General features: G+C 33.5%; 1 protein-coding gene across 2 annotated transcripts; it reads right to left on the bottom strand.

Moving 5' to 3' along the window:
• Positions 1-809: 809 nt before the first annotated feature.
• C2H5orf58 (chromosome 2 C5orf58 homolog) lies at positions 810-13330 on the bottom strand. Of its 2 annotated transcripts, none has more exons than XM_051978886.1 (3): positions 13107-13330; positions 8549-8646; positions 810-1652 (listed from the first exon to the last, which is right to left on the bottom strand). In XM_051978886.1, the coding sequence occupies exons 2-3, from the start codon at positions 8640-8642 to the stop codon at positions 1495-1497; spliced, it is 252 nt and encodes an 83-aa protein (XP_051834846.1). In that variant the 5' UTR covers positions 8643-8646; positions 13107-13330; the 3' UTR covers positions 810-1494. The 2 variants fall into 2 exon arrangements, with proteins under 2 accessions (XP_051834846.1, XP_051834847.1); XM_051978887.1 differs by lacking the exon at positions 13107-13330 and adding an exon at positions 12629-12717.
• Positions 13331-13596: the final 266 nt, after the last annotated feature.

The raw sequence follows: 13596 nt of genomic DNA, 5'->3' as shown, positions 1-13596 counted from the left end.
AGTGAATTCTATCAAACATTAAAAAAAAAGTTAATTTCAATACTACATGAATTTTTTTAAAAATCAAAGAAAAGATACCATCAAATTATTTTTTGTCTTTGTTTCCCCAATATGTGGGGCAGTTAGGTGGTACAATGGCTAAAGTACTGAGCATGGAATCAGAGAGACTAATCTTCGTGAATTCAAGTCTGGTTCTAGACACTTAGTACCTACTGTGACACTGAGCAAGTCATTTAACCTGTTTTCCTCAGTTTCATCATTTGAAAAATGAGCTGGAGAAGAAAACAGAAGATCATTTTAATATCTTTGCCAAGAAAACTCCAAATGGGATCATGAAGAATTGGATATGACTAAAAATAACTCCACAACAACAACAAAATTCCCAGTATATAGCACAGTATCTTGTATATAATAGTAGCTTAATAACAACTGATTATATGAGTGAATTGGTGAATACTATAATGACTCTTGTTTGGATAAAGACTTCATTGAAAGAATCTTGTCTTGTTTCTTTACTGTAAAATGAAGATTATGGACAACAAAGTTACCAAGGTTTTTTCCAACATAAAACTCAGATTCTAAATCTGAGCAATTTTTCTTTGGCTTTTTGGCAAAAAAAAAATCTCAATTTCCTAAGAATTAAAGCAATTCTTTAACATTTTTTCTAAATAATATGCATGTACAGTAATGGATATGTAATATATTGATGGATATACAATAATATTGAGTTCATCACAGCAAAGATGGTGTGGTTTAAGAAAACTCATATTGTTACATCAGTTTCTCAAAATGTAGATCAACACACAAGAGACTTTCAGAGGGCTTTTATTGTGTAGAAAGGCTACAGAACTTTCAACAGTTGTTCAGTGTCAGTGAACTTCTGGCTGTATGAGGGCTTAAATGTGAGCTGATTTTACTTATAAGTTCTTTTGTTGTACTTAATTACTAACATCTATGATGATACCAAAAGAAGTTCATAAGTATAGAGCTGAAAGGAACACTGGAGATCACCTAACCAGTCCTCTTATTTTACAGATGAGAAAAGTGAGGCCCTAGAAAGGTGAAATGACTTGGCAAATGCCACAGAAATGGTACATGGCAGAAACAGTATTAGAATCAATATTTTCTAACTTCCAATACAACATGGACTGAATTAATTGAGTGGGACAATGTTGGCAAGGTGAATTTGGGGACAAATGTAACAAAAAATTTCTACCTCACTGCCATATGTGAAAAATAGTAAATGTAATAAGTCCATCATTAATAATCCTTTCTACTTCAGATTAGATTAAAGTTACCCCTAGGATAAAGCGTTAAGTTTTTTTGTCCCATGGACAATTTAATGACATTCATTTACCCAGTTATTTAAAAGGAATAAAAAATTATTTTCCAAATAAGTAAACATTTAATAAAAGTTTTAATCCTCAATTATTAGATTTATACATATAATTTAACAATTTGCAAACAAATGGAAAATTCTTGCCTTTCAGTATGTTAGATATCATCATTCAAAGAAGGAACTAATTCTAAATGATCTGATATTTTAAACTCTTCAGAAATAATGTTGTTTTCTTCTACTTTTACTAAATCTTCTGTCTCCATAGGATGACTAAAATTCAAAATAAGATCACACAGAAGTAATTTGGTGAGCTCTGTATAGGAAAAAAAAAAAAGATTATCAACCATATTGCCATTATTTAAGTATACATTTTTTAATTCTTAAATAACTTTTACTTTAAATAATGATCAACAAATACAAACATTTTGATATAAGGGGAAAAACTTGTCTAAAAAAGTAAACATGTTAGGTAGTTTGTTCAATATATATAATACACATGAACATACATATATTTTATATTATACACAGACTTATGCACATCCACACCTAGTCACATATGTATATATTCTAAATTTAACAAATCACTTAAGTACTACTGTGTCCCCCTTTTGCATTTTTTTCTTCTTTGCACTGTTTGATTTGCATATCTATCACCTACCCACTAACCCATTACAGCTACCCTATTAACTTATGTAGAAACTTTCCATTATAACAAATTATAACTATACCATAGTGCAATAAAAGTAATCTTAAAACTTGGGCTACTTTGAGGAAGCAAATTTCATTCTCAGTCTTTTGAAGTCATTATTCTTCACTATTTTGGACTCTGATCAAGTCCAAAAGCTTTTCAAAATGTTATTTCTTCATATTATTGCTGTTATCTTGTGAAATTTATCCTTTGTTGATCTCTTACTTATTTAGCTCTGAATCTATTTAAATGAGTCAATGTTTTTTCTGATTCCATCATATTTACAATTTCTTAAAGCAAAATAAAATTCCATTATATATACTATAGTTCACTCAGCCATTGTTCAGTTGTTAGATATCTATTTTATTTCCAGTTCTATGTTTTAAAAGATTGCTATAAATATTCTCTTCTATATCCTTTTCCTTTATCTTTAATCTACTTAGAATAGAGGCTGTTCCATTTACCCTCTCCTCCCTGTTTGTATATTCTTTTTGACACACCATAATTATGGGGTAACTTTCTGGGTTTTTCTTGTTTGGTATGTTTGTGTTTCAAAGATTCTATCTAGCTGTTTTTTTTTTTTTTTTCAATAAGTATGGCTGAAATCCCTCTATTAAAAATCTACTTTTTGCTCTGTATGATTATACTGAATTTTGCAGGATGTGTTATTCTTAAGCATACATCTTTTTCTTTGCCTTTTTGGTATATTGGATTCCAAGTTTTTCATTCCTTAAAAGTAATGGCTTGGGGTAGCTATGTGACACAGTGGATAGAGCACCAGCCCAGAAGTCAGAAGTACCTATGTTCAAATATGATGTCAGACATTTAACATTTCCTAGCTGTGACCCTGGACAAGTCACTTAACCCCAATTGCCTCAGCAAAAACCAAATAAATAAATAAGTAGAAGCAATGGCTGCAGAGGCAAAGCCAAGATGGAGGCGTGAAGGCAGGCACTTAGCTGAGCTCTCTCACCTTTAAATAACACTAAGTTCTAGAGTAGCTAAACCCACAAAAAGATGGGAGTGAAACAATTTTCCAGACCAAGAAAACTTAGAATGTAGGCAGGAGAAGTCCACTTCACCAGAGTGAGAATGGAACACCTGGAAGTTTTCAGCTCTTCCACGGTAGTATGATCTAAGGAGAGATGTTTACTACTCTTCTGACATGTTCTCTGGTCTGTGAGTGACCACAAGCACTTTTTTTTATGTCTTAGAACTGTAAGGAGGGTTTGTCCCTGCTCTACTGTGCACACAAGCTGTGGTTTATTAGTCCTCCTCCTCACCCCAGAACTGCTACCCAGAACTGTGACCCCAATGAAGAATGGGCAAAGCAACAGAGTTCTGTCTCAGTGCTAGCAAAGAGATCCCTATAATCTCCATCTCACCAGCTGTTCAACCCTCTTAATACCTGGAAGCTGAGAACTCTGGAAGCAAGTGCTACTACTTCTGCTTCTATTTTAGTGGCTCCCAAGGCCTGCTACTAATTTTCTAGGGCTGGGACTACATTGATGTAGCCTCCTCATACCTCTCCTTAGATCATATCATCTTGGAAGAACTGAAAGCTTATAGGTCCCTAGAAGTATCTCTAAAAATAGCCGCACAAACCATCTGTAGCTTGGGACAGCTCACTCCATTCAATTCAGAGTTCTACTTTAACAGAGTTAAAAGTTAAGAAACACTCTGGAAAAACGGGCAAACAAAAGAAAAAAAATCTGACTACAGAAAGCTACTATGCTGACAAGGAAGATCACAAACTCAGAAGATAATAAAGTTAAAGCTCCTACATCTAAGCCTCCCAGGAAAATACGCTTTGTTCCTCAGGCCATAGAAGAGCTCAAAAGGGATTTTGAAAATCAAGTAAGAGAACTAGAGAAAAAATGGGAAGAGAAATGAAAGTGATGCAAAAAAATAATAAAAAAATAGTCAACAGCTTGCTAAAGGCATCCCCCACCCCCCCAATACACACACATCCTGAAGAAAACAGGACTTGGAATTAATGGAGTGAAGACACTCTCATGGGAATACAGTCTTAAACTATACTTTAATTGTGACTTGAGACTTTATAATAACAAACAGAGCTATAGCTAAAAAGTTGCAGGTGTTGTCCCCTTCTATTTCCTATCACCTCTTAATTAGCATTTAAGTACTTTTTTAAAGGTGATGATGGCCTTAAATTATATCTGTTTGTATATCAGTTCTCTAGGGAAATTTAAATTAAGAGTTTATCATTACTGATGTGTGTCCTTTTGTTTCTGGGTTAAATTTCTGTGATTAGAATGTAACCCTGGACTCCCCCAATGAGAGAAAACGCTGGTGGGGGGGGAGAGCTTCTGTATTCAGGGTATTTAATCTTGTGTTTTAAAGTTATGCTTTGCAATCCTTTTGCTGACAAACCTTTTGTCAGATTCCCTTTCTCATGAGATCTTAATAAATTCCTTTTTATTTTTTCTTACTTTGAGAGTCTCTAATTGTTTTTATGAATGATACTGTTCCACACAAGACTATGCCAAATGGTAAAGGAAGTACAAAAAGCCAATGAAGAGAATGCCTTAAAAAGCAGAATTGACCAAATGAGAAAAGAGGCACAAAAATTAACTGAAAAAAATTTTTTTGAAAAGGAAAATTGGCCAAATGGAAAAGGAGGTACAAATGCTCATTGAAGAAAATAACTCTTTAATAATTAGAACTGAGCAAATGGAAGTTAAATGATTTTTTGAGAAATCAAGAAACAATAAAACAAAACCAAAAGAATGAAGACAATGTAAAATATCTCACTGGAAAAAATGACTGAAAATAGGTATAGGATGCAATTTTTTTTTTGACTACTTGAAAACTGTGATCAAAAAAAAAAACAACTTAGAAATCATCTTTCAAGAAATTATTAAGGAAAACTTCCCTGATATTCTAGAATGAGGATAAAATAGAAATTGAAAGAATCTACTAATCACCCCCTGAAAAAGATCCCAAGCTCCCAGGAATGTTATAGCCAAATTTTAGAGCTCACTGATAAAGGAGAAAATATTTCAAGCAGCCGGAGAGAAACAATTCAAGTATCATTGAGCCAGAGAAGATAACACAAGATTTAGCACCTTTCTACGTTAAAGTGTTTGGGATATGATATTCCAAAAGGCAACGGAGCTAGAATGACAATCAAGATTCAACTAGCTAGCAAAACTGAGTATAAATAATACTTCAGGGGGGAAATAGATAAACAATTAAGGGACTTTTAAGCATAACTGATAAAAAGACCAGAGCTGAATAGAAAATCTGACTTTCAAAGACAATATTCAATAGAAGCATAAAAAGGTAAAGAGGAAAGGGAAGATATAAAGTTGTTAACAAAAGTTAAACTGTTGATGTTCCTATATGAGAAAAATGACACTTGTTAAGTCATAAGAACATTCTTATTATTAAGGCAATTAGAAGGACTATATACAGACAAAGGGCACAGGTATGAGTTGAATGTGAAAGGAAGATATCCAAAAAATAAAATTAAAGAATGAAAGAGTAATGCACTAGGAGAAAGGAAAAGGGAGAGATAAAATGGCATAAATTATCTCAGATAAAAGAGGTAAGAAAAAAACTTTTACAGTGGAGAAGGGAGGAGGGGTAAAGGAGTAAGTAAACCTTCCTCTCATCAGAATTTGGCTGAGGACAAATTCTCCTCACAGTTTCATGGCATTAAAAAAGTACACATTCAATTAGATATAGAAATCTATTTTACCCTACAGGAAAATCAGGAGGGGAGATAGATAATAAAAAGCAGGGGAATGATGGAATGAAAGGCAGATTGAGGGAGGTGATGGTCAGAAACAAAATACTTGAGGAAAGACAGGGTAAAAAGAATAGAATAAACAGGAGGGAAATATAGTTAGCAACAGTAATTGTGAAAAAAAGTGAAATAAGATTTTCTGATAAAGGATTTATTTCTCAAACATCTAGAGAACTGAGTTAAATTTATAAAAATAAAAGCCATTCTCCAATTGATAAATGATCAAAAGATATGAACAGTTTTCAGATGAAGTAATCAAAGCTATTTATAGCCATGTGAAAAAAAATGCTCTAACACTACTGATTGGAGAAATGCAAATTAAAACAATTCTATACCTATTAGATTGGCTAATAGAATAGAAAAGGAAAAATGTTGGAGGAGATGTGGGGAAAATGATATGTTAATACATTGTTGGTAGAGCTGTGAACTGATTCAACCATTCTGTAGAGCAATTTGGAACTAGCCCAAAGGGCTATAAAATCATACATATCCTTTGACCTAGCAATACCAGTTCTATGTCTGTATCCCAAAAGAAATAAAAGCAAAAAAGGAAAAATACTTATATACCACAAAAAATTTTATAGCAAAGAACTGGAAATTGAGGAGATGCCTATATATTGGGGGATGGCTGAACAAATTGTGGAATGTGATTATGAAGGAATATTATTGTGCTGTAAGAAATAATGAGCAGAACGCTCTTAGAAAAACCTGAATTTCATGAGCTGTTGCTGTTTACAAAGTAACAGCAGTATTGTAAGATGATCAGCTGTGAAAGACTTAATGATGAAAAATGCCTTCCATCCTCAGAGAAAGAATTGATGGTGTCCAAATACAGTTTAAAGTATACTTTTTAAAATTTTTTCTTTCTTTTTCTTTTGGTCTGTTTTCTTTCACATGACTACTTTGAAAATGTTTTGAATGACTATAAATATATAACTTATATCAAAATGCTTGACTTCTAAAAAAGAAGGGTGGAAAGGGAGAGAATCTGGAGCTCAAAGTTTTAAAAATGAATGTTTAAAATTGTATTTACATGTAACTGGGGAAAAATAAAACGATAAAAATAAGAAGAAAGAAGGAGAGCAGAACATAATGTTTGCATGATCTTGTGTGATCCTAACTGTGATATTCTGGTATTTTACCCCTCTTTTTCTGGTTACTTGAAGTAATTTTTCTTTGATCAGGAAGCTCTGAATATTGGCTATGACATTTCTGGGTATACTTAACTTCAGGTTTCTGTCTGGAGGTGAGCTGTGAATTTGTTCTATTTTATTTTGCCACCTAGTTCTTAAAGTTTTGAGCAGTTTTCTTTTAAGGTTTTTAAAAATATAGTGTCTAAGGGGGCCAGGTAATTGGTGCAGTGGATAGAGCACCAGCCCTGAAGTCAGGAAGATCTGAGTTCAAATCTGGCCTCAGACACTTAACACTTTCTAGCTGTGTGACCCTGGGCAAGTCACTTAATCCCAATTGCCTCAGCAAAATACATACATGCATACATACACACACACACACACACACACATGTATGTGTACATACACACACACACACATATATATATATATATATGTAATTTTTTGTTAGCAGATACTTCATTTGTTCTTCTAACTTTTTTTTCTTTTTACTTTGTCCAGATATTTCTTATCATATTATGGAGACTAAGTTCTTTGCTCCATTTGTGTCCACTTCTTTGGTAAGGTTTTCCATTTTCTGTTCTAAGCTATTTTTATCTTTCTAAATGCTCTAATTCAATTCTTTATTTTGTGTTTCAATTTTTGTTTCTGTATATTCTAGGAGTGTTTATAGCCAATCTATTCTTTGTTCTGAGATTCTACTTGCAATTATGGCAGAATTGTTTTCTTCAGAGTTTTTATCTTGGGATTTTCTTAATCCATATCATTTCATAATTTTATCAGTTTTCTTTTTTAGTTTTATTTTCTATATTAAGACTTTATCTTAGGTACAAGTTCTCCCCTCCTACATGAATTCCTGGATCTATTGGCTAGTTCTTGCCTTCAGGAACTTCAATGCCAGAATAGGACTATTGTAGCAAGGTTAAGTCTTTATTCTACTGCAGATCAAATGTTATTGTGTTGTTGTTCTTCCAGATGTTCTGGCTGGCTCTATGTCCACCCTCTCCTATTTTAATCTTTGGTTGGGAAATTGTATTAAGGAGAACAGGTTAATATGAATCTGAATTTAGAAAAAAAAAAATAGGGTGAGGTAATGATGAGAATTATCAAAAAAAGGTATTTTATTGCAAGTATTTTTTGATTATTTAATTAACTTGGTGAGTGTAAAAACTGATCTAAAATTTTACATAAATAGCTCTATTAGGTCAGATGAAAAACACATAACTAATAAAAGAGAATAATGCAATATTAGAAATGAAAAGGATCTTAGTATTTGGTCTCTTCATATGAGGAAGTTAAAAGTTCAAAATAGTCAAGTGATTTAACCATGGTCACAAGCTTGGCAATAGATCCATTATTATTACCTAAGCCTTCTGACTCCCAGTCAAATATCAGATAGTATTTTAGTTTTCTCTTACCTATAAAATGCAATGATTAGATGATTAATTTAGTACAATTTCATTGTGCCACTGTTTTAGTCACAGAAGAAACTCAGTAGTCAATTGTAGGAAAGGGGAATAAGTTAATTAAGCAGAGTAGAGACACACACAGACAGATTATTCTCTTCTTTTAAAACAACAATATGTAAGCAATTTAATTTCTAGGAATTCCATACTTACCATTCATCTTCTTTAGATCCAAAAATATTTTTTCTATATTTTTAATTAGAACTTTCAGGTCGAACTGCTGGTCAGCAATATTATTCTGAAACATTTGACTAAAAAACAAAAATAAAAATTGACAAAATAGAAATATTGCAAATTATTTTCAAAAATGTTCCTTTGCAGTATTTTAAAACTATGTAATTTTAAAACAAATGCTCATTAATTGAGGAATTGGCAAAGGAATTTCAGAATATACATCTGTATGTCTATGTATGTGTATATTACTGTTTATATGTGCATAATAGAATAGTACATTATAAGAAAAGATAAAGATGAAGAATTCAGGCAAAACTGGGAAGATTTGTGAACTGATTCAAAGGGGAGTAAACATAAAATATATAACAGCAATGTAAATGGAAAGAATAATAAAAATGAAACTCAATACTGTATAAGAGATATCTAAAGTTGGAGAATGAAAAAGTGATATATTCAAAAATGAAAATGTTTTTTAAAAAGTACCAATAATATTTAATTTTTAAATTCCAAACTGTATCTTTTAGTTCTTTTCTTTGAAATCTAAGGAGGAATTGAAGTAATATCCTTTTGAGGTTATATGAGTAATATCCTTATGAGGTTATAATATCTTGTATATTATTTTTCCAAATGAAAATATGTTCAAACAGGTTATTCAATTCAACAAACATTTATTAAGCATTTACTGTGTACACAACTCTCTGCAATATATTAAGGAATGCCAAGATGAAAAAAGTTATGATTCCTTGGTTTCTAAGAGCTTACAATCTTATACTAGTAAGAGAAATGCACAAAAAAGTACACCACAAGGTAGAAATACTAAGGGAAAATGAAAAATTCTGGCAATGTTCTATAAGAAAATTTGAGAAAGAAAAAAATCACGTTCATCTGAAAGGATATGGGAGGGTTACTAGAAGAGTGATTTCTGAGTTGAGCCATAAAAGAAATGTTATATTTCAACTGTCAGAGATGCTGAAGGAGTATATTCAGAGATGTACTAATAAATGCTTAATGACCACAGTGTCGAGGGGAAAGTATGCATACACTTTTAAGATAAATCTGCATTATTAACACAATCTAGAAATCAATAGAATAATAAATCAAGTCACTTTGTAGTAACTGTTGATTTCTGAAATACAAATACTCACAAAGAAAATTTAACATCTCTCCCACATTAGAAGAGATTTCAGCACATCCCTGAGAATATTCCAGGCTTGTGTAAAGGCATGGAAGAGGGCAAGATGAAATCAAAGAACAGCAAATAACCTGTGAATAAGGTCAGGAAACTAAGTGGGAATCAGATTGGAAATAGCTTTAAAATGCCAAGCTCAGGACACTGAAATGGTTTGACATATGTGTGTGTGTGTGTGTGTGTGTGTGTGTGTGTGTATAGATAGCTCTGTGTATATATATGTATATATATATATGTGTATATATATGTGTATATATATGTATATATATATATATATAAACCACTATTTCCTTTTATATATATATATTTTATATATATATAAAAGGAAATAGTGGTTTCAGCTAGGGTGGTAGCAGTAAGAGGAGAGAATAGGAATAAAATATTATGGAGGTAAAGCAACAAGATTTAACAAGCAATTAGACAATGGGAATGAGGAAAACAGTTAAAGATAGCTAGTTTTCTAGCAGGGGTACCTGAGAGAATGGTGATACTTTTAATAAAAACTGAAGTCTTACTATCGCCACAAGATGGGGCCATTACAATAGAAACAATGACATAAAAATTTTAAATAATAGATTTTAGATACAATATAATCATCCAATGTTAATATAAACTATCACCTATTATTGTTGAATGGCACAAGTATTCTGAGTAGCATGAAAAAAGTTTTTCATGTAATAGCTCAATTATATGGTTAATTTAGGATTTTCCATTTTAGTGTTATAAATTATATATGTTCCAACGACAAGAAAAATGCAGCAAGATAAAAATTTCATTTATGTCAAATATAGTTAATTTGACATGCATTCAAAAAAATGCCTCTACACACAAACACTATCCCTAGCTATGTGGAATAAATTTTTTAAAGTGCAGAATATGGTTGTATCTTCCCTTCAGGAGAATATATTCTAGTAGAAGCAAAAGACATGTAATTTAGACTCATTGCCCCAGACCACTATTTATAATGGTGAAAACAAACTGAACTTTAGTTCAAAAATTGATATTTTTTTCTTCTGACTGGGTCAAATGTATCGAGCCTGAAGGTTTATAAACCATTATTTAAAATACACATTTTTTCAAATCAAAAAATATTTGTAAAAGAAATGAGCTGTTGGGTTTTTCTTGCAGCCTTAATTTTTGTTTAAAGTATTCACACTCATGAATCCTTAAATGCTGCCAGAGGACTTCCATTTGAATGTTAGATCAGAAGATGATTTAGATACTCATAAGATGAAAGCACTAGAAGGGGTGTTTAGAGAATATTTAACTCCCAACTCTTCTATCTTTGAGACAAGATGAGATAGTAGAAAGAGTTATAGATTTTAAGATGATCTGAGTCGGAATTCAACCTGAATTCAATCTCTTTGGTTATCTTTAAAATAGGAATAAATGCAAATATTATTTGCACTACCGATTCATAAATTTGCTCTGAGAAAAGCATTGTAAAAAGTGTTGTTATATAATTTCCTTTATTTCGGATGAAGAGACTGAGGCAAAGAACAATTAAATGTCTTGCTCAACATTACAATTAATTAGAATATTAGTCAAATCTACTAAATTTTTGGCTACTCTCCATCTTATCATCTAATTTTAAGAACACATAAGAAAAGGGTCCCAAGAAGAGCTAATGGGCTAGAAAGGGAAAAATTATTTTGGAGTCCATTATAGGTTTATTCCTCTCCTGCTTCAGATTTCTTTATTCAAAGGGCTTGCAGGAATTGATGAACAAAAGAGGATGGTGAGATCAAAATGTAAACTCACAGGGATCTCATGTTTTGATACTGGGTGAGGCCACAAAAGAACAGTCTCTCTACCTATATCTCAATACAGTCAGTAGAATCTGATCAACAGTAATAGATTACATTTATGCGGCACCTGGCAATTGAAGAAATACTTTCAAAACTCTCTAAGGTTGGTATTACAGAAAGCAATGAATGAAGTTTGCACATTCGAGTTGTATTGAAGTCTATGGAAGGATAGAGAATATAAAGTCGGAAAGCATATTAAATTAGAATTCAGTCAGGATCCAAATTAATCCTAGTTTGAGGGATAATCCTATTTTTGATTCTGGACAATTCATTCTCTCCTTCCCAGAGTGTCAGCCCTCCGCACCTTAAAAAAAAAAAAAAAAAAAAAAAAAAAAAAAAAAAAAAAAAAAAAAAAAAAAAAAGCCTGTATTTATTTTGAGACAGTTCTATACTAGAAGGTTCTTATTAGCTCGTCCTAATTAATTGTTAGATTTGGGAATCTTCGTGGACAACAACAAACTGCCCAGTCTTGCTGTCATTTAGCTCAAATGTTAACTCGGAAACATTCTTTCCCGGGAGCCCAAGGGAATTAAGGCTATAAAAGTAACCGAATTGTTTATCCCCATGCTAGGTCAGGACGTAGAAAACAGACAAAACAACAAAAACCCAGGAACCAGACGACCTGCCATTTAAGTACTAGTTCCGGCATTTATTAACAATTAGGCTGTGGCCAAGGAACTTCAGCTGTTTGGAGCCTCGACACTCAATCTTACAAAATGGGTATAATTAATTCACCCTACCTTCCTCACCATGGAAAAAGGTTTTCTAAATCTTAGAGCTATGGGGTACACGGAAGCTGGTGGGTGGGCGGGGGAAGGATTTCACCGCGCCCTTCATCCCCACTTCCGCCATTAAGGGCGAGAAAGAAGGCGAGCCTGAAGGAAGAGAGCGGGACTCCAGTCAGGCCTCCCAGGCCTTTACATGTAGAAACTATTAGCTTTAAAGGATGACACCAGGAAAAGGAAATGTGGGTATCATGCTTTCTTCGTGCCTCCACACAATCTGAACCCTAAAGAAGTATTCCGGATCCCAGAGTGAACTGTGCGTCCTCCCACGACTCACCAGACCCCAACTCAGCCCCTCAGGGAACAGGGTTAGAAATCACTAGCAGCCCGCCCCACGCTGAGGAAAATTCTGAACAGACTTGCCCAGAGCATGTCGGGATCTAGGGCAGCCTGCGGATTTCTGATTGGTCACTCTCTCTCCTGATGCATTATGGAACTTGTAGTCCAGCCCACGCCAATCTTTTTCGAGGCGACTTTTAGTGTGACAGGCAAGAGCGAGAGTTAACCTATTTCTTGGTCCCTTTCGATAAATTTCTGTCTACCTTTAGACCAGGGACAGGAGTGCAGTGAGGCGTCAAAAGGACGGAGCAACTTCGACCTCCGTGCTCATGAAAAAATGCTATGAAAAAGGCCCGCAAGATTCGGTCCTTTCACCCCGAGAGAACTCTTAAAGATAGTGCAGTGGCCAAAGGGGAGGGACTTGAGTTAGATTTCTGCCTCGGAGGGGCTCTGTGACCCTCGGCAAGGCTACTTACTGGTTAGTCCTTTTCCTGCTATGTCCGACTTCTCGTGACCCTTTTGGGAGTTGTCTAGGCAAAGATACTGGGATGGTTTGCCATTTCCTTCTCCAGATTATTTTCAGATGAGGAAACGGAAGCGAGCAGGGTTAGAACTGCCCAGGACCACAGTTTCTGAAGCTGGATTTGAAGTCAGTTGGTCTTTACTCCCGACTTGGCGCTTCCTCCGTTGTGCCGCTTTCCTGCACTTAACCTCTCTGTAATTCAATATCCTTATTTACAAAACGAGGCTGAGAGTAACAGCTTCTTCATAGATTTGTTGTGGTGATCAAATTATATTCATGTGTGTGTCTAGACACACGTTCTATGTTTAAGTATATATACGTGTATATTGTACATATATAAATGTGTATGTATATGTACGTGTACTAAATATATATATATAATATATATTACATATTATATATATATATATAGGAATGCCTACATATATGTGTATACACATGCA

This window comes from Antechinus flavipes, chromosome 2, assembly GCF_016432865.1.
Source record: "Antechinus flavipes isolate AdamAnt ecotype Samford, QLD, Australia chromosome 2, AdamAnt_v2, whole genome shotgun sequence".
Lineage (NCBI taxonomy): Eukaryota > Metazoa > Chordata > Mammalia > Dasyuromorphia > Dasyuridae > Antechinus > Antechinus flavipes.
This window is presented reverse-complemented; position numbering and strand designations above follow the sequence as displayed.

Coding starts and splice junctions, on each gene's coding strand:
- C2H5orf58 (XM_051978886.1), bottom strand. CDS start 8,642: ATGTTTCAGAATAATATTGCTGACCAGCAGTTCGACCTGAAAGTTCTA. Junction 1,653..8,548: donor GGATCTAAAGAAGATGAATG/GTAAGTATGGAA, acceptor TTTCCTATACAG/AGCTCACCAAATTACTTCTG.